Genomic DNA, 26,585 nt, shown 5'->3' with positions numbered 1-26,585 from the left:
TCTCAAGAATATTACAATAGTGCCTTAACTTTTTCTGTTGACTCGATCTTTAGAAATGTCGAAATTAGCAAATTAACAAAAGTTAGGACAAGTTACAAGCAGCAGTATTCTTGAAACCAATTGGAGTAAAAGAGTCTAGCGTTATTTTTCTTCCCGACAAATAGTTACCGAGATATCGTAACAATACAAAATTATAAATATTTAAATATATATTTACCGCTAAATACTAAATATTGAAAAAATTACCAACTTCTCCTTAAATATCTCAAAAAATATTAAGTGGACAAAAATGTTTCGCAGACAAAAGTTGTTCAAGTTGTTGAAGTTAATCAGCAGAGGAAGATGACACGATAATAAAAGATGAAAGTTTCCATCTAAAATTTTCAAAGTGATCCTTATATAACCTTGACAACACTATTCAGGATCATATCAATATCATTATGTAAACGTTATGTAACGCGTCACTTGAAACTACACAACTTTTGTACGAAACATTTTACTCCAAAATCCTTCATTTCCGAGATTCGAGGGACTTTTGGGACACTGTATATATATATACATCGAAATATCACTAAGGCAACGAGAAACGGTGCGAAGGGAGAATCCAAGAACCAGCTCCCCAATCTCTTCCATCTTTCCTCCCATTTTCCCCCCTCTTTCGTCGTGCCTTTTTTGTCAAAATCCTATCTCTGCGTAGCTTCGTAGGATCTACTTGACGCGCGAGGAAACCAACACCAACCGTAGATGATCACGATCATCACGCTGCGACGTATCCGTATTCTTCTTCAACTCGGCACTCCGCCATCGTCGCGTGCACACGCATTGCGCAATTTCGAATTGTCCAGCGAGGACATATTTCCGCTACTTTGCCCGGTCCGGCGGCGATAATCTCGACTCTGCGGCGGGTCCTTGAATGTCCGCAAGCTTCCAGATGTTAATCCGCGACGAGTGAAGCGACAGCCCGAACGAGATGAGTCGACCCTAGCGACAAATTTCCCATGTGAGGTATAGGAATTTTTCCAGAAATTTCCTCCCTGGTCACAATAGAAATTTTTCAGCAAAGGACGCACCAGACGTTTCCAAGCGAGCGAGCGAACGGGGCGACGGGCGGAGTACCTTGACCGTACAACAATAATCGCAATCGAGTCGACATGTTGCACGTGAGCCACTCGCGATCAGGTGATGAGCGACGCGAGAGCTGGATGTGGCTCGAGTTTTGCCAGACAAGGATCATTCCTGCTGCATTTCGCAAAGACCGCAACCTGCTGGCGTCACAGGAGCGAAGCGTGAACGCGAGGAGGCAAGGACGCGTCTGATGAGTGAATTAACGTACATTCAATCTGAGCGAGATCACGCTTGCCTCTTCCGCTCGGAGCTTCCGCCGACTGATCGCGGAGGGAGACGGTGCTCGTCATCCTTCATTCATGCGTCTCGTATCCTCGCCGGCGGAAGCTAACACAAGTCAGGGAGAAAGGATATGAAGAAAGAAGAGTAGACGCGCGCACGGCGAGAGAAGAAAAACATGAAAAAAGAGAAGAAAAAGAGGAAGAAAGCAGCGGGAAGAAATGCAAGAGAGGAATGATCCTTGCGAAATGGAGACGGATGACGCTGTCGGCGAGCGGAGCGGCACGCGCTCGACGACTACTTCGAAGCTATTTTTCGGGGCGCAGTCGTGTCGCTCCGGTGAACTTCGCGCGCTACTCAGCACGTTGTCCTCGGCACGGCGGTTAAATAACCTCGGAAACCGCCGTGGAACGTCCTGATCGTTCTGTCCAACAGCATACTACGTCGCGTGGGACTGGTGGGACTGCGTCACCTTGTTAGAGCTTTTGTGATGGCTGGACGTGTGTCTGTCCTGAAAACAAGCAGAGTCGTGTGATGTCTGGTCCGTGAAACAATGCACATGTGATTGAAAGTTTTGTCATCAAAAGCGGCATCATGCACTCTCATCGCGGGTCTTCGACAATCGAGGCCGTTGATTCCGAGGATCGCGAGTTTCAAAAGGACTCGACGGTCCTGATGAAATCCTCGAAACGAGCGACTCGGTGTTCGAATCTGCATGCAAATCGTTCGCGATTGAAAACTATATAAGATTTTCTCATGTAACTCGTGATGATCTCATTTATGTGGAGAGATGAAGATAATATGCGAAAGACCGCTCATATACAGCACAAAGTTGCAGCAACATAGCTGCAACGTTGTATGCCACAACAATATCGTTCCGTGAGCAAAATCTCGAAATCGAATCTCTCAAACAGAGCTTAATCGAAATCTACCTAGAGTATTTCGTGGCAGCTATTTAACAAAATAATGAGACGTCAACTTTTTACAAAACTGGCAGAAATGAAAATAAGTTTGAGAAAGAAACTTCTCTTGGCAATAAAAAGAAAAAAAAGACGATAAGGTTACAAAATCAAGTTTCAGATCAAAGTCTCTTGCGCAAATTCATCTCCTCAAAATGAGATCTCAAGAATCAACTCCTCAAATATTCGACGGTACTTCAGCAACACCCTATAAACACAGGGTGTCCCATTTTAAATGTCTCCACATAAATGTTAAAGGCAGATATTTCGAAAAATATGGAAAAATATTTCAGACAAAAGTTATATGGTTTCAAGGGGGGACATAAAATAACTGTATCAGTTTGTTTACAGATTGTTTACAGACGGCGCCACTTTCGAAATATTCATTGATCATTATTTTCCTCAAATGGAATTTGAGCATCTTCTTTTTCTACTAATTAATTTTAACAACTTTTGTCTGAAACACTTTTATTGTATAACATATTTGTCTAATACTTTTTAAGATATTTAGGAAAAACTCAGTAACTTTTTCAATATTTAACTTACGATATTTCACTCACTATTTATCGGAAGAAAAAAAATAATATTAGACTTTCTTACTCTATTTGGTCTCAAAAATATATTGTTACAATATATTGTTATAGTGCCTTAACTTTTGTTAACTCATTGACCTTCAGAAATTTCAAAATCATCAAATTAACAAAAATTAGAGCGCTATTGTAACAATATATTCTTGAGACCAAATAGAATAAAAAAAGTCTAATACCACTTTTTCTTTCGAAAAATAGTTAGCGAGATATCGCAAGCTAAATGTCGAGAAAGTTACCAAGTTTTTCTGAAATAAAATCCTCACAAAATATCAGGCAAATGGAAAAATGTTTCAGACAAAAGTTGTTCAATTAATCGGTAGAAAAAGACGTAATAAAAAATGGGGGTTCCCATTGAAGAAAAGCGATGATCAATGAATATCTCGAAAGTGACGCCATCTGCAAATAAACCGATACAGTTATTTTATATCCCCCTCGAAACCATACAACTTTTGTCCGAAACATTTCACCGTATCTTCCATATTTTCCGACATATTTGCCCGGAACATTTAAAATGGGACACCCTGTATATGCGCGACGAGCAACATCGTGTCGGAGAGCCTTGACGACTCTTACAAGTCGGTGCCGCGGCGCGTGTATGTAAAATAACGCGAGTGAAGGAAGACGACGGCGTTTAACGGCGGCGGCGGACGTTCAAATCAGCCGTCGCCGACTCGCCTTCCGGCGGTAATCTCGACATTTCAACGGCAACTCTTCACGCTCTCGTGACGGATATTGACAAACTAATCGCGAAGCCTCTCTCTCTCTCTGAAGAGAGCAAGCGGCGTATCGCAGAAAAGACACGAGAGAGAACGATAAAATCAACGAGTAAATTTCCGTCGCCGCGCGCGCACGCACGCGTCACTTCCTTCTTTCACAATTTTGCGCGTCGATCTCCGAATCTCCGCGTCTGTCTCCTCCGATTTCGCTCCCGGCTGTGATCGAAAGCGCGACCGAAAAAGCAGGAGGCCGGCGCAGGAGGGAGAAACGTTTTCACCTACGAGATTTACGCGCATGCATACGCATATCGGACGTGTACACACACACACACACACACACAACACACACACACAGACACACATACACACGCATGCCAGCCAGTGTATCACGTCAAGCACACTCCACGTGCCCGTGCGCGCGCGCGCTACACACACACACACACATACGCACGCACGCACGCACACGTCGGCGAATACAGCAACAATAATACGATTACAACAGTAAGAGCGACGATAAACCGATACTCGTGGCGACAATAGCGGCAACACAGTCGTGACGTGCCCTTCACCAAGCGGACAAGATGACGCACCGAGCGACATAATTAATTAATTAATCCGCCTTGTTTTAATAAACATACCCTGCGCGCATACCCGACTCGTAGAGAGACTCGCGCGAGCGATATGGCGATGTCGCGGATACAAAATAGCGAGTCGTGAGGTTAGTACATAAAACAGATGCGACACGATTACGGCGTATGTGACATATTTTTAGGTGTAAATGTCTGTTCGCATGTATGCGTGCGTGTGTGTGTGTGTGTATGTGTGTGCATGCGGTACTGTGTGTTGAGAAGAAGACGAAATAATTAAAATAAATAATAACTGAGATACCTTGTTTTTCGGTTGCACAGAACGTTTATTTGCTTTGCTTTATACTTTTTTTTGTCTCTTGGTCGATCACGTGACGCGTACGGTCCCTGCTGTATAACAGAATAATAATCTCATGTTTATTGATTCGGCGAAAGCAACCTTTCGGCAAAAGACATCCTTTCGCCTCCATGCATGAGCTACGTTCGACGCCCTTTCGTCTCCATGCGTGAGCTACTTTCGCGACACCCGCCGTGGTGATGTCGGACAGAAGAGTTCAGCGGGAAGCTTCCCGAGCACGTGACAACGCGCGCGCGATAACTCCGCGAGTGGAACTGCTCACTATAAAACAGGTAGCGTACGCGACAGGTGGCGAGCTATACATCGTGTACAGTTTTACGCAATGCTCTCGCGTTATACATATGTGTGTATATATATATATATATGTGTGTATATATATATATATGTATATATATGTATATATATATATTTCTTTTTCCTGTCTTGGCGAAAATCGGCCCTTCTCTCGTAACTTAATATTTATGTCTCCGAAATCATTTGTCTCGGCGGTTCGCACACGTACAAGCTCAAATATACGATATACATATATACATACATACATACGTACATACACATATATATATATATACATGTATATACATGTATATGTTATGTTCTTTTCACTCTCGCATATCTCATCCTTCCTTTTGCTCCCGGCTCTCTTTTCTCTTTTGCAAAATAAATATATCTTTACATAGGCAATCTCACACCTTTGTGTGTCTTGGTCAGATTCTACGACAAATTTCGAGGTAATTTTCTGAAAAAAAAAAAAAAAAAAAAAAGAAAAAAATTTCTCGCCATTAGTCGTGAGATTGACGGTATTAAGTACCCCGGGGTGCATCGTTAAGTAAATTTTTTATCAAACAGAATTAAAAATTTCCATGTACACATGTATATGTGTGCGTATACACAAATAAACATAATAAACACGATTCGAATCGAATCAGACCGAATGGTGTCACCCGACTTGACACGAACAACAGCAACGCGCACGAACAATAATTTGCATTTGTAACATTAAGGCCACCGTAATACTTTTTCCAGGGAAATGTCAGCTCCAAATTGGTCCCAGAATCCATCAGGTAATCGAGAAAGAGGTGAGGGAGACGCCATATGCAGATATACGTGAAGAAAGTAAAGCGAGAGAGATTTGCATACTCCCCGCTTCTCCGGGAGCGACCATTCGCGACAACGTTTCCCTCATCGCGCAATATTCTCCCAAAGAATTGACTCGAGTACTCAAACACTTTACTTCACCGCTCCACGCGACAGGCTATCCCATACAGCACAAAAGTTGCAGCAATATTGCCGCAACATTGCTGCAATATTGCAGCAACGTTGCGGCAATGTTTCTGCAACTTTTGTGTTGTATGGATATATAGCTCTCCCTCTTGCTCTCTCCCTCTTGCTCTCTCCCTCTCAAGGCCACAGCGTGTATAAAAATTATTTATCTTGGCAATTATTTTGTCTTTCAGCTAACGTCGCGATCGCACGAGCGATCGAGAGCTCTTAACAAAACATATATATATTTATTCGTTCAATTCGCTGTCTCGTCAGCGCGTACAATTTTGTTCGCAAATGTCCATCACGTTGGCAACAAATCGATCGAATTGGCAACGGATCAGGTCAGAGTGGGCGAAGAAAGTGGCCACTCACGATTTTTAGTAAATCACAGAAGGTACGCGCGATTTTCTCCGTCATATGTCGCTCGAAAATACGAAAATGGCTTTACTCCTGCGACATGTATATATATATATATATATACACACATATATACATACACACACACACATATATATATATATATATATATATATACACACATAAAAAAATATATATGTGTATAATGTCCGAAAAAAATTCAACGCGTCTCCAGCTGCAAACGTCAAAGATACCTGCGCCTATCTAAGCAACGACTCTCCGCGGCCAGTGTCTAAGCTCCGATCCGAAAGTTATCAAAAGCTAAACGTGTATAATATCAGAAAAATAATCAACAATATCATATATATTTATTATATACATTTCTTTGTCCATTTTAATCGAGCCCGTTACGTCACCACACAGCACAAAAAGTTGCAGCAACATTGCTGCAACTTTTGTGCTGTATGGGGTCGCACCCCTTCTTCTAAGGCGTACTTGAATTCACGCGGGAGGAAAGTGCGACCGATCTCGTTTCATCCTCTCGGATTAAAATGGCGACGATAATCGTGACAATAATAATAATTAACAATGATGCGACAGCCGCGACTCTTCTACTCCGCGACACAACACCGCGGCCCGCGTGTCATACGCCACATAATAAATGTACAATTCTCAACACTTTGATCGCGCGAGCGCATTGCTCAACAATGTCGGCGCGAAAGAATTTACAATATTCCATTCCGCGGTCAAAGTGTTACACAATATATATATTTATATCTATACGCGCGCGCGCGCACGCGCACTGTGATCACATTACCACTCAGTTCAAACAATGCGCCTACCTGAGTTGATATCTGCTCTACAAAAGATTCTCTCTCTCTCTCTCTCTCTCTCTCTCTCTCTCTCTCTCTCTCTCTCTCTCTCTCTCTCTCTCTCTCTCGTTATAGTTTCTCATCGAGAGAACATCTACGTGTTACATCTGTTGTAATAATAGTTATTTCGCGTAGAGGTACAGCGATAATTACTACATATGCTGAACGTACTTGCATGTATATGTAGTAATTACCGTGTTAACATATAATCACTCTACCGCTTTAATCACTCTAATAGAAAATTACACAATCAAAATGCATACAAGAATGTGTGTGTCCATATACATACACATACATGTATATAATATATATATATGCACACTCTATATATTCACATATATAATAAACCCAGATATATATACACGTGTATGTGCGTATACAGCGCAAGAGTTGCCGCAACATTGCTGCGACGTTGCCGCAACATTGTCGCAACGTTGCAGCAATGTTGCTACGATTTTCTGTGCTGAGTATATCTCGGCATATTAAATATGCGGATCTACGCAGCACAGAAGCTGCAACGACATTGCAGTAATGTTGCCGCAACATTATCGCAACGTTGCAGCAATGTTCTGTGCTGCATGGGGATACATCAATCTATCAAAGCTCTACGTTTGCTCCTAGTTAAAAAAAACAAAAAAAAAAAGAAAATTGGCCCCTCTGTACTTCGATGTCACGGACACGCATAAACGCGATATATTCACGTTTACCGGTGAAAGTTATCACGATGTCGATCACGATTTCACGCGTCCGCTCGCACGCGCTGTCGCTTTGCGCAACATATTACTCTCTATTGTACATTCTAATTAAACTTCCGATTAAATGGTTAACGTTCACGTATTTGCGTGATAATATACTCTGTCGATATAACCGTTCGTTCGGGCGACACAAAGAGACGGTACTCATCTGATTCGCCATTAAACTATGCTATCTACATTTGCGGTCTCGTAATAACGACGTTTACGTTCATGGAAAATTATAACCGCCTACGCGAATCTTCTCGCTGAAACTAAATTGAGCTCTCGCGATACGCACACCACTACGGGGTAAAGCAAAAAAGAAAATCACAATGGCTTCTCGTTTATCGCTTGGCAGTGTCATTTCTCCCCCCCTTCCTCCCTCCCCCCTCCTCTCTCTCTCTCTCTCTCGCGCGCGTGCGCTCGCGTTTTCGCGGCGACGCAACTTCGAACGTTCATCAAGTTCATGACGCGACCGCTGCCACGAAGCTTTGCCATTTTCCGCGTGAAAATTGCCTCCAAATCGCCTAAGTGCTCGTTATCCTTCCGCTACTCGTACATTTTATGGAAGGAAACGCTCATAGGAATTCAAATTTCAAAATAATATAATATTTATATACATTAAATACATATACAAATCTGTACGTGTGCGTGTATGTGTGTGTGTGTGTGTGCGTGTATGTGTGTGTGTGCGTGTATGTGTGTGTGTGTGTGGTGCGTATGTGTGTGTGTGTGTGTGTGTGTGCGCGTGTGAGGTATATGTGTGCGTGTGTGTCGTGTGATATTTATATGTACAAAACAAGAAATTAACAAATAAATAAATAATATAGCAAAATATCTCGTATATATAAACAGTTCATCCAAAGAAAAAGGGAATAAAAAAAGAAATCGTTCCAGAGCCGTTGCACTTTCGTTTTGCAAGACGAGGCGATCTGTCTCTCTTTCTCTCTCTCTCTCTCTCTCTCTTTCTCTCTCTCTCTCTCTCTGACTCCTACGTGTGCCATTTATATTACTTCAACAAATCCCGTTGTCGTTTCTATGAGCCATAATTAAGTATAAATATTAGTCAGAATAGAGTTTAAATTGCACGAAATATCTTAGCTCGAACGTCAGGTAATCTTATAGGTAATATCATCGATTGAGCAGCTTCCACGCATGCATGTGTTCGCGCACGTTGCAGTTCTCGAAGGGCAACCTCCGAAATCGTGAAAACTCAAACCCCCAAGCCCGCCGTAACCGAGGATTGGTAACCTCGAACTCACGCGTCGCCATCGGAGTGTTGCCGAAGAATCAAAGAATGCCGTGTCCAACTAAAGAGGGTACGCTACGGTGATGAGAAGTATCAAACGCTACCATACACGTACACAGGGAAGAGATAGAGACTGAAGAAGCAGTCATAGAAAGGGAAGGGAAGGAAGAGAGGGGAGAGAAGGGAGAGGGAGAGAAAGAGAAAGAGAGAGAGAGCAAAGTAAGCGACATGGTAAGACAACGTCATGCTGCAGCCAACTCTACCATTCGCAGAAGACTCGACAGAAGGACGACGAGGAGAGTGGGGCGGGCGGAAAGGGGAGAGGAAGAAAGAAGAAAAGTACAAGGATAATAAAAGAGACAGCACCGTCGCTGACGGAGAGCGGGAGGCCCAGCATGAGCTTGGCAGGGCTCGGCGTCTCGTTGAAGAAGAGACGAGGCTCCGCGAGCGGAGACTTCTCCCGGCCGAAGAAGCGAAAGAGGAGGAAGAGGAGGAAGATGAGGAAGATGAGGAAGAGAGAAAGGACAAGAGCGGCACTATACATTGACTCATCGCGCGGGAGGGGTGAGGGAGACCACGCTTTTGCCTGGGAGATCATCTGCGGGAACCGGAGCAGCCAGAGTACTGGATCTACCGCGGGTTTGTACGACAACCACGGACGACGTGGCAGCGTCCTCTTCCAGGGACGCCTAGCTACGGCGAAGGCGGCGGGGGAGGGGGGGGCGTGGCACGAGGTGGCGGACCGAACGGTAACGGCGGAGGAGGCGGCGGCGGCGGCGGCGGGGGTGGCAACGACGACGACGACGAAGACGCCGCGTCCTGCTGGACGGACAACGACGCAGGCTGCTGCCGCAGGATGTTCTGGCCCCGGCTGCGAAGACTCGAGTGCAGCATCGACGGCGGCGGCACCGACGTGTCGATCGCGCCGTCCGACGTCATGATGACACCTCCCGCCGGGTACATCGACGGAAAAGCCGCCTGCTGTTGCTGCTGCTGCTGTTGTTGCTGCTGCTGCTGCTGCGCTTGATACTGTTGTTGTTGGTACGATTGCTGGTAGAAGGCAGGCTCGAACATGTACCCGGCGGGATTGTACATCGCCGCGTGCGGCGGATAGTTCGCGAAGAAGTACTGGTCCGCGCGCGCTTGGCCGCCGGCGGCGTGACCGCCCCTCGCGTAGCCTAGGTCGCCGCGGACGGCGGCTGGGAGTGTCGGGAGGGACTGATGCGGGTAGGGAGCTTGACCACCGCGGCCACGGTTGCTAAGGCCGTAGTTATTATCTCGCTGATAGTAACCATCGCCGCTGCGCTGGCCAGTTGCTGCGTAAGGACCAGTGGCTAGTGGTGGGGGGGCGCGGCCGCTGTAATGACGGGCGCCTCTACCACCTCCACGTACCTTATTACTGTTCCCGGAGTTATAATGCCTCCCGTTCTGCCGCTCCCCAGGTCGGTGGGCCTGGCTGTAGCCCGCCGCGGCTAACTGCGACTTCTTCGTGCTTGGCAGCTGGCTGCTGCTGGCCGCCCCGCTGTCCGTCTGCTCGGGCCGCTCGCGCTTCCGACTCGCACTTTCGTTCGCCGACTCGGAGGTTGCATGCGAGCCGCTCGAGCCGCCCGCTGTCGCCGGCGGCTGCTGGACCGGTAACGGGGCCTGCGGTGACACCGACGTCGGCCCTGTGGAACTCCTGGAAATAGTGTCGGTCCGGATCTTGATCTTCAGGGGCACCATTCCGTGCACCACCGGCTGCGCGGCTGAACTGGCCATGCTGTCGGCTGCCCCCTTTAGCCGCTCCTTCGGGATCTTGATCTTCAGGCCCGTGCTCTGCGGCGACTTGTTCTTGTCCGGTAGCGATGCCGCACCACTTCCAGCGCCCGCGATGTTCACGCTCGTCGGCGCCTCTGTGCTGCTCAAGTTCAGTTTATCCTTGGGGATAGTGATCTTGATGGGCGCCGCCGTTGCCGGAGACTCCTCGATCCGCTCCTTGTCCTTCTCCCGGTGCTTCTCCTTGTCTTTGTCCTTGTGCTTGTGCTTGTGCTTCTCTCGGGTCTTGTCCTTGTCTTTGTGTTTGTGTTTCTTCTCTTTCTTCTTCTTCTCACTCTTGTGGTGGTCCGATGGTCGTTTCTCCTCGAGTGCAGCCACCGTCGTTGTCGTCGTTGTTGCCGCCGCCGCCGCCGCCGCCGACGACGACGTTGTTGTCGCCGTTGTCGTCGTTGTTGTCGTCGCCGTCGCCGCGGCTGGTGGAGGTGGCGGAGGTGGTGCAGGAGGAACGACCGAGAGTGAGACGGACGTAGATTCGGTGACGCTCGGTGGTTGGTGGTGTGTGAGCGGCGGTATAACCACAAAAGCATTCATCATGTCGACCATCGACATCATCGATGACGTGCTTTCGCTCGCGGTCGACACGGACAAATTGCCGGAGTTGCTGATCGGGAGTTGCTGTTGGTTCGCCAGCAGATGAAGAGCGGCCTGCTGTTGTTGTTGCAGAAGGTCCGTGTGCATCTGTTGGTTGTGATGCGTCTGGCTGTGCTGCTGCATCGCCGCCTGCAGCAGTGATGGCATCGGGGCCAAGGGCTCTTGCAACAACGCGCTGATGCTCTGCGCGGACTTCATCGGCGAGTACTCCAGCTTCGGCTGCTGGGAGTGAGGATGCGGCTGGTGCTCGAGCTTCACGGTAACCGCCTGCTGGATGATCCTGTGCGGTTGCTCCTTCTTTACGTGATACTCGGCGGATGGCTCCTGCTTCACCAGCACGCTCGGCTCCAGACCGTTCGTCAATTCCTGCACGCTCATCGACGACATCTTGTGCTGCGCCATCGTCGCGTTCAGGCGGGGCACCATCGCGTCCAGGTCGTACTTAACGAACTGCTCTGGCTTGATGTCGGCGCCGAGGACCGCCGAGGAGCCAGCTCGACCGCCGCTCGTCAACAGCGGAGTGTCGCGGATCGGCTGGATCAGCTCAGGTACGCGACCGAGCATCCTCATAGCCTCCAGGCTGGCCGGATCTTCGGTCTTTATTTTCGCCAGGTGTTCGTTGGCGTTCTCACCGGTGCTGCTGGTGCGTGGCCTCTTGTGTGTCGGTGGTGCCACGCTGTCACTGGCCGGCCGCTTCATCAGCAAAGAGTCCAGCTGCTGCGAACTCGTCGCTGATGGGCTCGCGAACGGCGACGCGCGCTCCTGCTTCAGCGCCCTCGCCGCAGAAGGTGGTGTCTTCTGCTTCGACTTGGGCCTCTGCGCGTGTGGCTCCCTTGTGGTCGGTGTATCCGGACTAAACAGCGATCTGTGCCGGCTGCTGGGTGGCGTCTGCTGCTGCTGCTGCTGCTGCACGTCGACGGTGATGGACTTGTCCGAGTCGTCGTGCATCCTCGCTCGTTTATCCGGCTTCGAGTCGTCCACGTTGTTCAGTGTGGACAGGCACGCCTGGGAGCTGCCGTTCTTCATGGTATCCTTGAGGATCTGGGACACCCCGTAAGCCGAGTGCTGGTTGTGTTGCTGCTGTTGTACACCCCTGGCCGGTGTGGTCTTCTGCGAGGCCTGGGATGCGACCTGGGAGGCCGCCGACACCGCTGGCGCGCTGGGTGATTTGTCCTGCTGCTGCTGCGACAACGCAGCCTGACCCAACGCCGCCGTCGAGTGCTTCGTGTCGGCTGCTGCGTGCGACGCGCTCAGCGACTTGTCGTACTTGCTGTGATGCGGCTGTTTCGGTGCGTTCAGCATGTACGACACCTCCGTCGGTTTTGGTGGAGGCGGCAGCGGCTTCTCGATAAGTTTCCGCACCTCCTCGCATCTCTGCTCCAACGTGTCCGACTTGCGTTGTTGTCGGTCCACCCTGGTCGCGAGGTCCGGGTATTTGCCGCCGCCGTACGCGCCGCTCTTCGGCTCGCCCTGCTCCTTCTTGTGTTCGGCGGGCTTGCCGTGCCTCGGGTCGTGCATCCTCTTGTCGTAGGGCTGTTGCTTGCCGTCGAGCGTGTTCAACCTATGCAGGTTGTAGTTGTTATTGCTCGACGGCTTCTCCTGCAGACCGCCGTGGCTCGCGTCTTGCGCGGCTCCCATGTCCCGGTGAGATGCGCCGTCAAGAGTCGTGTCCAGGCCATCTCGGGACGAATGTGCGACCGCGCTATTCGTCGCGCTGCTGCCGACGTTGTAGTCCCGCGGCAACCTCTGTCGGTTGGGGTCGCGGCCGCCATCTCTGGCTTGCGTGCCGGTCGAGTGTCTTTGCGAGACCGGTTGACTCATCTTCATGTCGGGCCTATGATGGTGGTTGTGGTGGAGGCCCGACTTCTGCACCGACGGCAGCTGGTGTTTGTTCGGCACGCTCGCATTCGCCACAGGTTTGTGGTGATGCGAGTGGTGCTTGCTCGGGTCGGTCATGTGACCCTGCGTGCTCGTCGATGGCGTAGCTTTCTCCCTCTCGAGACGCTCACGTTCTTTCTTCTCCCGGTATTCGCGATAGTCAATCGGCCTCGATGATGAAGACGTCGACGACGATGACGTCGAGGCCACGGCCGCTTTCTTGTCCTCGGACTTGTCCTGCTTCTCCTGCGAGTGATGCGGCCGACTCGAGTGAGAAATGCCAGAACAGCTGGCCTCCGAGGTCGTCGCCGGAGACTGTACCTTGTGCGGCTCGGCATCCTATGAAAGGATAAAAAAACATGCACATTCCCACTTCAACTCGTAAGAGACGCTGCTCAGCGGACATCGCCAAGTCACTTACAAATGGGGAATTCGACATGCTCGAGTGCATGCTCGGGCTTTGGCTCGCAGATATACTCATGATCTTCTTCTTCAGTCTTGACGGACACTTGTCGAATATATGAAGGAATTCCGCCGTCAGCTGTTGCAGAAGTTCCGATGTTACGCTCTTATCTACGTACCAAAACCAGTGTTTGCCCTCGTTGCTCTGCGGTATCTGCGGGTGTGACAACAAAAGCAAGCGATCGTTAGAAGCATGTTGATGTATGTTAACGCGATGATTCTGCGTGAGTCTGCAACGGCGCGACGGATACAGCTATTTCCCACCGATTGTTTCCGTATTTTTTATCACGACTTTCACTCTAACATTTTTATCGGTTCGACGCGCGCGGAAAAATACAACAATGCGCGGTATTCACGGTAACGAACCACGTAAAAAAGCTCTTATGTATAAAGACTCTCATATCAGGCGGAACTTGGTCTCTGTGAAGACACATATGAGCCATTTTGATGACATGTTCCAATTTCCGTGGCTGCTCCTTTACCTTTGCTACTAAAAAGAGCGAAGCCACAGCAATGGAGTTTCGGTGGAAACGTGTCAACGAGTGGAACACATAAGACCTGTGTAGACTAAAATGTAGACGATGGCTGTGTTGATGCACAATTGAGATCTGATATATTTATCGTATTGAAGAAAAGTTTCGATTGGCGAACGCACGCGCGCGCAGAAAAATACAATGCACGGTATCATGGTAACGATCTACGTAAGAAGGATCCACTCTTATGTACAAAAGTCGAGACGATCTCTTTCTCTCTCTCTCTTTCTGGCTCCGACGCCATTTATATTACTTCAACAAATCCCGTTCAGGTAATCTTAAAAGTATTATCATTAATTGAGCAGCTTCCACACATGCACACGTTCGCGCACGTTGCAGTTCTCGCGGGGCAACCTCCGAAATTCTCATGTACAAACATATCGAGCGAGCGACAAACTTGCCGTAGTTGCGGCAAAAGCTTGAATAGCAAGAATAAAAAGATTGCAGAGAAGGAAAACCCAGCTGTCGATAGCACACTTTGCTTGGATCAAAAGATCAAGATGTGAAAGATTCTATGTAAGATTGTACCATCCTCTTGCTATACATTATAAGAGACGATAATTCTGTTGTGTAAGCTACAACTAGAAACATAGTAAAATGGAAATATTCATTGCTGCTTAATCTCAGAACAATAATTATTCACGATAGATTTAAAAAATATTTGTGAGAGTTAAATGACAAAAATCAATGCCGATGGATATTAGAAAGCGATAATGTGAAATACATTTAAAAAGAAAGCGTTCACGGTTTATGTTTATATTTCTAATTGGAGCTTGGGAGGCACATAGAACTTTTTTGGATAGAACTTAACTTGGGTATATTACTAGGTATATTAAGTATATATCACTGCCAATTTAGATAATATTAAATATACTTAGTAGTTAAAAATAGATAAAGAGAGTAGTTTTCCTATTAAACGAATATCCCAATATTCGTTAAGTTCATCTTATAATATATCTTGCAATAAAAATATGGTGTGATTAAAAATATCCTGTTACAGAGATTCAAAATATATAAGCTTGATCTTTTGATAAAAATAATTTTCAGCAATTTGTCACTCGCTCGAGATAACAGATAGTTTTGTATATATATCTTGTTATTTATCCACACAAATTATACAAAACAAGAAAACTTGTTTCCTATAATTTGTTACATGTCAAAATTACAAAATATTCTGCTTCGAGTCTTTAGAATTTTATACATACATAAACTATGCGAGGAAAAATCAACAAATTACAAACAAGCTCGAAATATATGTATCAATAGAAATATGTCTTGGTATTAAAAAACTGATTAAGCAAGAAGGAAAACTGGAGGGACTGATTAATTTAAGTTAACAGGATTTTCTGCTGCAACAGAAAATCATGTTAAAAAATAATTTTCTTCTCTTTGATTACAAATTTATCATGTTTCTAATCAATGCAATTATATAATTTTAACAAATTTCCTTTCTCAGTCTTCCTGATACAATATATTTCTTGTGTTACTCATTTTATGTTACTTTTTTAGCTCTTAAAAACTCTCTTAACACATGCGATGGCAATTCACACCATCTGAAGACAAAAAATTTTAAGGTTAGGGTCGAACCACTCCTCACAGTGGTCTCCAACAAACTCGTTGGCAAAGAAACACATTTTCCAAGTCGATACTCGTTCTACTTTTCATACTTGAAACTTGTAAATTTTATAGATGTTACTGATTTTTTCTCGCAAATATATAAGTTGTGAATATGAAAATTTTTATTACCTCCCAGTTTGACCACTTGCATGCCAGGTGAATGCAAAAGCAGGCGACAACTGTGGGTTTATATTGCAAACACATTGTCGTCAAATGCAAACTGAAAAAATATCAATACGATATTGAGTATGAAGATCTGTGTATAACCTGTAAATAAATACTCGATTATTTAATATTTGTAAAATTGTCCATGACCCTTTTATAAAATACAAGATGGAACAAGACATGTATCGATTAGATGTATGTAAATAGATAAATCTACGAAATTAAAATGACTGCTGAATTATAATTTACAAAATTATAATTATAAGAGAAAGTTGTTTTATAAAGTATTATAAAGTATTATAAAGTTTTATAAAGTAAAGTAAGTATAAGAGTAGTTTTATAAAGTAAAGTAAGTATAAGAGTAGTTTTATAAAGTTTGAAACTTATAACATGTATATGATATGTAAAATATACTGAATTTATACTTTCCATCCATCATATTGTGTGCTTCTATTGTATCCTCATATATATATTTGATGATTAATTTTGAAATTCATTCCTATTGGTATCTACACATAGTCTTAACACAATACAGAGAGGTAACCGTTTGTTTTGAAAGTGATGCAAATCCAATTTTAAGAAAAATAACTTGGTGTCGGTCTGCTTATAAATAAATATAAACCTATCTTTTAAGATAAATTGGTAATCAATCAGAAAAAAATAACTGTTACAAATAGATTTAATTACAAAAAGAAATAAAAAAAAATATTCGCAAAACAAGATAAAATATATAGTAATTTAAATAATGGAATATTTTTTAATGCCTCAAAGAGCAATATAAATAAATATACAATTCTATAATATATTTTTAACACATTTGAACATCAAGATTAGTTTAGAAATTTTCTTTATACAACATAAATATGGATATTGAATCATTAATATATAAAAAGTATATAATAAAAGTCATATACATATTAAAAATTTGAAATAAATGATATTGTTATATATTATTATTATATTGTCATTATAAAAATATTTTTGTTTGAACAAAATCAAAATCTGAAATTAACTTTTATGACATGGGTTCCCATATGCATCTTGAACTATATGGATCTTGAAAATGATGTATCCAACTATTTATAATTTTGTAAACACAAGGTTATACTCTCTATTACCTACTCACTATATACACTACCATCAGTAATAATATATAACCATCTGAAAGAAATGATTGTTGGGAGAAAAAGCAGATTTACACCACTTTCAAAATAGACGACTCATATAACAAATAGCATATTATACCTGTTAGAAGCCATGAAATATGAAGTCTGGGCCAAATCTTTGCTCGCTGGAAGAATAACAATGTTTATTGTAATCGAATATAAAATATTGTATAAATAGAGACGTGTAACGATTTACTTTGGTATTAACTATACCTTTTACTAGTTGACAACATCTAACGACGTGTGTGTGAGGGTGATCAATGGCAACATCGAAGCCTAACGTTTGCAGCAGGACATTTTCGTTGAATACCAAATCCTGCGCTTGTTCAAGAAATTGCTGTAATATAAAACATGGCTACCCAAATAACAGTGGTTTGTTAGCTACAAATAATTAACTACCTGTATGGGTATGGTATATATTTTATTTAGCATATCTTATAAGCATATATCTTAATAATAACTCAATTCTGTACTCACACTTACCTCAGACCTACAGTCAGGTGGAACTTGGTCTCTGTGAAGACACATATGAGCCATTTTGATGACATGTTCCAATTTCCGTGGCTGCTCCTCTACCTTTGCTGCTAAAAAGAGCGAAGCCACAGCAATGGAGTTTCGATGGAAATGTGTCAATGAATGGAACACATAAAACCTGTGCATGTAGACAATGGCTGTGTTGATGCATAATTGAGATCTGATATATTTATTGTGTTAAGGAAAATTCTTGAGACATATATCTCCTAAAATAACATATGTATAATTCTTGTCATAAGATACAAATAACAGCTTGTAAAGAATCTCTGTAAGAGTGGATTCAGTATAAGAAAAGGGTCTTTTGTTATCGAGTTATCTATGCCTCAATAGCTGCATTATTTTAATCAAATTAGGAATATGGTAACATCTGCACTAATCTCCAAAATAACCAAAATACTCTGATGAGAATGTACAAGTATCCTGCATCAGCAGATATCATAAACGGCCATGAAATCCTTTTGCGAATCCTCTATTCATGATACTATTTTTGATAAAATTCACACATACAGAGAGGCACAATGAAGAAGTCTCTCTCCTGTTTACAATGTCTCCAACTCACATAACAATAAAAGGAAACAAAGGAAAAAAAAAAGAAAAGAATTTCGCTCTTACAATCCTCACCTTCAAGGGACAGGTAAAGAGAGCAACGATAAAAACAGATATGTGCAAAGAGCATCACTGTTATTGGAACTTTAAACAATTAGAGATTAAATGGTAAGATTAGAAAATAGAAGGTACAATAGTTTATATATAAAATAATTTATTTTATTTTCAGATTTTACATCAATATGAGAAAGTTGATGTGACGAATTATATACCGTCAATTCTTCTTTCTCCATCCCCACCAATAATCTAATTTTAATATTATAAGAACGACATTTGTGTAACAAACATGTAACTACTGATAACAAAGTTTTCTTCTTTAGTTCTAAAGCTTGATGAAGCTTATTAATATAAGTGGTAAAAGATACAAAGTAACAGAAACAACATTAATAAATCATAACAATTTTTTCACCGATTTCAATAAAAACAATTAGACAATAGATTCCACTATGAGAGCTACCATGCGAGCAAGCATGAGAGCTGTCTGCAAGTTTCAAAGATCCTTCAACACAGTACAAACAAGCATGACCAGCATTACATTCTGAATATTCCAAAGTCCTACTATGCAATAAATTGCAAAATACAGTCTCTCCTAGAAACTTAACGATGCTTTCAGAAGCTAGAAGAGAAACCTAGGAACCTGCGAACCTATCAGAGCACCTAGAAAACACCTAGGGAACTGAAACTTAGATTCTGTCTCCCATCCCATCACAGCGATACATGAAACAGAAACAAACAATGCTTAAGTAAGGAGAATACCAAAAGAATGTACGAAAAATCTGTAATTGCCACAGATCCCTGCGTGATCAGGAACTTGGCTCGATGAACAATGCATAACTATTCTCTCTCTTTCTTTCCCTCCCTCCCTCCTCCCCTTTCACACACTCTCACTCTCTCTCTCTCTCTCTCTCTCTTCTCACAAGTATGACCCTATTCTCTGATCTCCACTGAGAACGACACACGCACACGCCCAAGAGCACGCCATTAGCGCGAAAAAAAGCAGCGTTCCCTGGCGCGCGGCGTATATCGACGAGAACGACCATTTATGATACCTGCAAATGCACGGGACCTCTCAATATGCTGCGTGTCCTGCGTTCCCGCGATATTGGCCACGTTTACGCCATGCGGGATAAAGGGACAGTCGCGCGGATCCCCTCGGGCAGGCACGTGGAAAAGCGCGGACAGCGGAATACGCGTTCCCTATGTCGCACTATCGCGACGCAGCCGATCAGATCGCACCTGAGAGAGCGACGAAGGTGGTCTGAGAGGATCCGCGAAACGGCCGAAGGACCGCGGGAGCGCGCGGCCGCTCGCGCGCAAAACAGGGGGAGGGCATAGAAGAGACATCCGTAGCGCAGAGAGCGTTCTACGATGCGAGAGGACATGAGACACTCGCGAGCGTGTGTGTTTACGAGAAAGGATACACCATGAGGCGCTGTCCCATGTCCTGAATGAAATTGGCCGCCTGCTGGCGGTAGCTCAGCTCCTTGTCTGCATCGATGCCGCATCTCCGACTCGGCGTGTTTGCGAGCTGTTCCTTCGTGAAGTACCATTTTTCGTCGGTCGCCATTTATATGTACACAGCTCTCGCTCGCTCACTAAATGCACACTTCACGGCACTAGGACCGTGGAGACTAGGTAAGCGGGCTGCGGAGGCGGAGGGTAACACTCGATATAGGCACCACCACAGCGAGCGCGGCGTCGCTCGCTGTCTACTTCACGCCGTTCGGCCCGAGCGATCGAAAATGGCGTGTCCTACACCGAGAGTGTACACCGTGCTGCACCTCGGCTCTCTCGCTTACGTGTAGAATGGCGAGCCGGCGCGGCGTCGCGATTAAGGGTGAGAATCTTGCTCACCGCCTGGGCGAGAGACACGCGTTTCGATTGTGAGGCCGGCTAATCCTCCTCCGGAGATCTGATCAATTCCTCTTTCTTTCTCTTTCTTTCTTTCTTTCTTTCTCTCTCTCTCTCTCTTTCGAGGACAGCACACGCGCGCTCGAGAGGTAGTCACTTTGAATAACGGAACCTCGAAAAGTGCCTTCCTCCACTCGCTGCCAACTTCTCGCGTATCCTCCGGATAACCAACACCGTTAGCAGGATGACTCCTCCAAGGGACCGCGGTCCGATATCATAAGGAAACGTGTGCGTCGGCCACGTTTGCGTGATTTTCAGGGTTGCGTGCGACAGTCTCATGAACGTCGTTGCGTCTCGCAGACGCGGTGTATCGTCATCGGCCCGAAGCTGCACCTACACCTCGATGTAACGTAATGCTAATAGACATTACTCGTTGCGTAACTCATGGTAATAGGCGGCCCGTCGTCGTCGTGGTCCCTCGTCGACGAGCCTCGTGTCCGCGCGCAAGGCCTCCCGTTCTTCTCACGCTCGTCGGGATGTTGGCCCCGAGGGATCCTCCGCCGACGTTTCACGCTCGCCTCTCTACAGCGCGGCCGCGTCGTGAGAACGCTCGCACGACGTGCGCGCAGACTGTCCGCCGGCGCAATAGTCACACGCTGCGTCGAGAGTATAGGCAGCGCCACCTACACAACAAATAAGTCAGTCTCAGACGCGCGAAAATTGCCCGGTAAATTGGAACCACAATAGAGCGACACTCTCTGTTGGCACTTTTCACATTAATGTTTCCAAAAATGAATTGCACTTGCGCAACTTTGTTACCTAACCGCAGTTGTTACTCTAACCGACTTCCAATGACACATCGACTCTACTCTGTCTCGCGAACTGATTCTCAGCGCGCACCTTTTCGCGAACGATGCTCGAGCAAGACTAACGCAAAAAGCGTGCGATCGTCTTCGCTTCACGTTGGCGAATGGAAGAGCAACCGAAAACTGTGTAATTTCCAGCGACGTGAGCGTCCGCGTTGCAGTATTCTAAATGCTTTGTACTTTCGAACTGATTCTCAGCACAACTTCATGTGAACGATGCTCGAGCAAGACTAACGCAAAAGGCGTGTGATCCTCTTCACTTCACATCGGCGAATGGAAGAGCAACCAAAAACTGTGTAATTTCCAGCGACGTGAGCGTCCGCGTTGCAGTATTCTAAATGCCTTGTACTTACGAACTGATTCTCAGCACAACTTCATGTGAATGATGCTCGAGCAAGACTAACGCAAAAGGCGTGTGGTCCTCTTCACTTCACGTCGGCGAATGGAAGAACAACCGGAAGCCGCGTTTTTTAACTGACTTCCAACGACACGTCGACTTTACTCCGTCTCGCGAACTGATTCTCAGCGTGCAACTTTACGCGAACGATGTTCGAGGAAGACTAACGCAAAAAGCGTGCAATCGTCTTCACTTCACGTTGGCGAATGGAACAGCAACCGAAAACTGTGTAATTTCCAGCGATGTGGGCGTCCGCGTTGCAGTATTCTAAATGCTTTGTGCTTACGAACTGATTCTCAGCACAACTTCATGTGAACGATGCTCGAGCAAGACTAACGCAAAAGGCATGTGGTCCTCTTCACTTCACGTCGGCGAATGGAAGAACAACCGGAGGCCGCGTTTTTTAACTGACTTCCAACGACACATCGACTCTACTCTGTCTCGCGAACTGATTCTCAGCGCGCAACTTTACGTGAACGATGTTCGAGGAAGACTAACGCAAAAAGTGTGCGATCGTCTTCGCTTCACGTTGGCGAATGGAACAGCAACCGAAAACTGTGTAATTTCCAGCGATGTGAGCGTCCGTGTTGCAGTATTCTAAATGCTTTGTACTTTCGAACTGATTCTCAGCACAACTTCATGTGAACGATGCTCGAGCAAGACTAACGCAAAAGGCATGTGGTCGTTTTCACTTCACGTCGACGAATGGAAGAACAACCGGAGGCCGCGTTTCTTAACTGACTTCCAACGACACGTCGACTTTACTCCGTCTCGCGAACTGATTCTCAGCGCGCAACTTTACGCGAACGATGTTCGAGGAAGACTAACGCAAAAAGCGTGCGATCGTCTTCGCTTCACGTTGGCGAACGGAATAGCAACCGAAAACTGTGTAATTTCTAGCGATGTGAGCGTCCGCGTTGCAGTATTCTAAATGCTTTGTACTTACGAACTGATTCTCAGCACAACTTCATGTGAACGATGCTCGAGTAAGACTAACGCAAAAGGCGTGTGATCCTCTTCACTTCACATCGGCGAATGGAAGAACAACCGGAGGCCGCGTTTTTTAACCGACTTCCAACGACACGTCGACTCTACTCTGTCTCGCGAACTGATTCTCAGCGCGCAACTTTACGCGAACGATGGTCGAGCAAGACTAACGCAAAAAGCGTGCGATCGTCTTCGCTTCACGTTGGCGAATGGAAGAGCAACCGAAAACTGTGTAATTTCTAGCGATGTGAGCGTCCGTGTTGCAGTATTCTAAATGCCTTGTATTTACGAACTGATTCTCAGCACAACTTCATGTGAACGATGTTCGAGCAAGACTAACGCAAAAGGCGTGTGATCCTCTTCGCTTCACGTCGACGAATGGAAGAGCAACTGGAGGCCGCGTTCTCGAACCGACTTCCAACGACACGTCGACTCTACACTGTCTCGCGAACTGATTCTCAGCAGAAGACGACTTTACACGAACGATGTTCGAGGAAGAGTAAAGCCAAGTCGGCTCTGCCTCATATATCCCAAATTAGTATTAAATGTCGCTGAACGCTAGTCGGAAGAGGAGAAGCACTGGCCAACCAATCCAAATGAAATGCAAAAGGAAACTAAGAACTTCAGTAACAACTTTCCTTTTCCTTCTAAACAACTTCTTTACTTTGTTCACTTTTAACGTCTAGTCAGGCTTTGAAACATTTTAGCGAATTTACTGTATGGCGAGTCTTATAGGCACATAGAATACGCTTGCGCAGAATCAGAATGCTGATTGGCTCCAACCTAGCCTGACTAGGGGTACGTTCCGTTTCACGCATATGCGCGCATTTTTTATAGTATACGTGAAATAAACTAGATAAATGCGCGCATATGCGTGAAACGGAATGCACCCTGGGTTCCTAGTAGACGTCATGCATGCCTCTTCATCTTCATGAGTCAACATTAGACGTTTCATTTCGAATTACTACTAAATAAATTTATGTATGTGTTGAAGAGAAAAGAAACGGAGTTGAAGCTTATCTAAAAAAGGGAACAGATCCCTGGCTTGGCTGTTTTTTATACAACTGCAAATAACAAGGATGAAGTAAACGGAGTTATACTGCGAATCTTGTGGATCATTAGATGTGCATCGTATTTTGTTTTTAGCGGTAGCAAATTATAAATTTCTCTATGCGTTGTGTTCGGGAACGTCACTCGGGTACCCTCCCTCTTTAATCGCCCTTATTTCTTTCTTTCTCGCTCAGATACAGCAGATACATCCTAGAATTAACGTTTTTAAATATTATGGTCGCAGCGTAGGTATGGTGAATTTCACACGCATGCGTGACGAATTTGAAGGGAATCCAGGCTCCAACATGTATTACCACTAGAAATTTGAAAATTTATGATATGACAAAAACTATGTATTTTTAGTATCAACAGCGAATATCGGAAGCTCCAGAAAATATACATGTGAGTGGCAATTTTGCCGAGATACGACCGACAGATAAACAACGGGGAAATAGATATTAAGTGTATTAAAATATTATGTACAGGACGATCCGGAACAATTTCTTCTCCTCAATACATCATATCCTTGAACAAATTATAAAACCATTTTCCTTGAAATTACTTGAAATTACATTTTTCTATCGCGAAATCTACCAAATCAGATTGTTTTCGCTATTTAATATTTCGTCACACGTGGCCAGTAAGCATCGTTTCCCCGCAATTACATTTATTCTATTATGGAAGTTGACAAAAGTTTTCGACTGTCACTGTAGATAAATTTCTATTTCCTTAAGTTTCGATACCTTTCGTAGAGAGGGAATCCTTCAATTGGAAATATTCGTAACCAAGTAAGAAGCAACATTAACACGTTGACTGCCACGGAATTTTTCACGGCTCTAAAGAGCCAATTTGATTTAATCATGTTATATTATTAAAAACTTTAATAATAGTACATAGTAATAATCATAAAGCTTAAAAAATGTTTTTCTTTAAAAAAACATTTTTTTTTCTCTTTCCTGAGGCCATCTATTCATATTTACACTGTTACGAGTTTCCTCGTAGCTGTACAAATATGGCAAGTAATGAAGGGACGAGATAACTCGCAGTTAGGCGTCCTGGGCAAGTAAACAACCTACGAGATATCTCGTAGTTGGCAGTCAACGTGTTAATCATCTATGACTCATGATGAAACCGTTTTGTGAAATCGTAAGCATACAGCTCGGGCATTTCTAGAAATTTAAAACGTTATTGACGTTATTTCGTTATATGGAAGATTGATTTCGCAACGAGAAAAATGCACTTTCGCGTTGCACCGACGTTATTCTACTAATTTCTAATTTCTTATAAAATCTGACATGTGTGTCATTAATATGTGTGATAAGGATGATCCGGAATCTCTCGTCCTTAATACACCATATTCTTCTCTAAGCAAATGAGCAATAAGCAAATTCTAAGACTATTTTTCCTCTTACAAAATGTTATCTGATGCTTAGTTACTGAGTAATTAAGATAAATAGTTCATTTATTACGGGCCGAAAGGACAGAAGGCGAGCAGGAGAGGATTATCAATTAGTAATTATAATATAATTAGGACACGATATTACAATGTAACGTTTGAGAGTAAAATATTTGATATTACACGAGTTTTTTCTAACTATAAAATAAACTATAAAAACGAAGTGTTAATTATGATTGGAAAGCATAAAATATTCTTACTTTTAAGCGAATCGACGAATTTGTATTCTTTCGTAAAGATTGCTTATCTTGAGATTAATACTCAGGCAGAACAGAAAATCATGACATTAAAATGACATCAGAATAATGAGAAAAACTCTTTTCTCATTATGACCATTTTCTCGTCATTTTGATGTCGTTATGATTTTCTTCCTGGACAGTTTTTATCACTTAACCGGTCACGAGAAGAAAGGAATGTTCGTAACTCATGATCAAATCGTAAAATTAAAAATAAAATTCATTAATCTTATCGGGTTAATCTTAATGAAGGTGCGTTAATAAGCGAAACTATTTATCTCAATAATTTTGTAAACATCGAATAATATTTTGCAAGAGGAAAAATAGTCTTAGAACTTGTTCAAGAATATATGGTATATTAAGGATAAGAAATTGTTCCAATATATTATATATATTAGTATATTATATACCCTTTAGTACATTATATACTCTGTATATTATATATATTATATTAGTACATTACTATATGTATCAGTAGAAATATGAAACTGTTACAGCTGCGAGAATGTGGAACTTACGAGTATTACGTAGATCGGCAAAAAGAGAACTGTTGAGACAAAGAAAAAAGAAAGTTATAAAATTCCAGACATCATAGCTAGAGGAAGATATATTTATAGGATAGTTATGACTTCCTAAAGATATTAATGCAACATGTTAGTTACAATAAATAGGTTCCTAAAGATATTAATGCAACATGTTAGTTACAATAGATAGCTTCCTAAAGATATTAATGCAACATGTTAGTTACAATAGATAGCTTTCTAAAGATATTAATACAACATATTAGTTACAATAGATAGCTTCCTAAAGATATTAATGCAACATGTTAGTTACAATAGATAGCTTTCTAAAGATATTAATGCAATGTGTTAGTTACAATAGATATTCTACTTTTAAAACTGAATTTTAATATTATATAGCGGAAGTATTGATTTCTTAAGTTATTTATTTTATTTATTTCTTAATCTGAATATATATCTCGAACTACCTGAATAATCTCTCGTGGAGATATAGAGCGGGTCAAAGCGAACCCAAAAGTCCCCCGTACCATTTTGCGAAATTTGCAATAGTTATCAAGGTTATCGCTGGGGAGAGAATGAAGTGTCAATCCCTCTAACTCTCACACTCCGGCCCAACTGGTAAGCACTCCGGAGGGAGTTTTAGTCGGTACGAGTCCAACACACGGTTGCCACCTCTATGCCAGGCTTTGCCCGGAGGTCTAAAAAAACGGGGGGGAGGGGAAGGCACGAACAAATAAAAATACGTATCAAATATTAAATCTTCGAATACATTAACATATTAAGTTCAAATTAAACATCGTGCGATACTAATAATCATTATAAAAT

The 26,585-nt window shown here is 43.9% G+C and overlaps 1 protein-coding gene across 4 annotated transcripts; it reads right to left on the bottom strand.

The window, feature by feature from the left end:
• Positions 1 to 20,909, bottom strand: LOC105189408 (cyclin-T). Of its 4 annotated transcripts, none has more exons than XM_011151484.3 (9): positions 19,818 to 20,909; positions 17,740 to 17,950; positions 17,470 to 17,611; positions 17,336 to 17,381; positions 16,055 to 16,145; positions 13,735 to 13,929; positions 10,422 to 13,652; positions 4,498 to 4,586; positions 1 to 1,855 (listed from the first exon to the last, which is right to left on the bottom strand). In XM_011151484.3, exons 1-9 carry the CDS (start codon positions 19,961 to 19,963, stop codon positions 1,813 to 1,815), a joined length of 4,194 nt encoding a protein of 1,397 aa, XP_011149786.2. In that variant the 5' UTR covers positions 19,964 to 20,909; the 3' UTR covers positions 1 to 1,812. The 4 variants fall into 4 exon arrangements, with proteins under 4 accessions (XP_011149786.2, XP_011149787.2, XP_011149788.2 ...); XM_011151485.3 differs by having other exon boundaries at positions 17,470 to 17,593; XM_011151486.3 differs by having other exon boundaries at positions 17,470 to 17,572.
• Between the last annotated feature and the right edge of the window lie 5,676 nt (positions 20,910 to 26,585).

This window comes from Harpegnathos saltator, unplaced genomic scaffold (assembly GCF_003227715.2).
Source record: "Harpegnathos saltator strain DR-91 unplaced genomic scaffold, Hsal_v8.6 scaffold573, whole genome shotgun sequence".
NCBI lineage: Eukaryota > Metazoa > Arthropoda > Insecta > Hymenoptera > Formicidae > Harpegnathos > Harpegnathos saltator.
Note: the sequence above shows the minus strand (reverse complement) of the source record. Positions and strands in the feature narration are given on the sequence as shown.

What these genes read in the sequence shown, in the direction of transcription:
- LOC105189408 (XM_011151484.3), bottom strand. Translation starts at nt 19,963, where the DNA reads ATGGCGACCGACGAAAAATGGTACTTCACGAAGGAACAGCTCGCAAAC. An exon ending in ATGTTGTCAACTAGTAAAAG is followed by an intron (nt 17,382 to 17,469) that starts GTATAGTTAATA and finishes TTATTCTTCCAG; the next exon opens with CGAGCAAAGATTTGGCCCAG. An exon ending in TATTTCATGGCTTCTAACAG is followed by an intron (nt 16,146 to 17,335) that starts GTATAATATGCT and finishes ATATTTTTTCAG; the next exon opens with TTTGCATTTGACGACAATGT.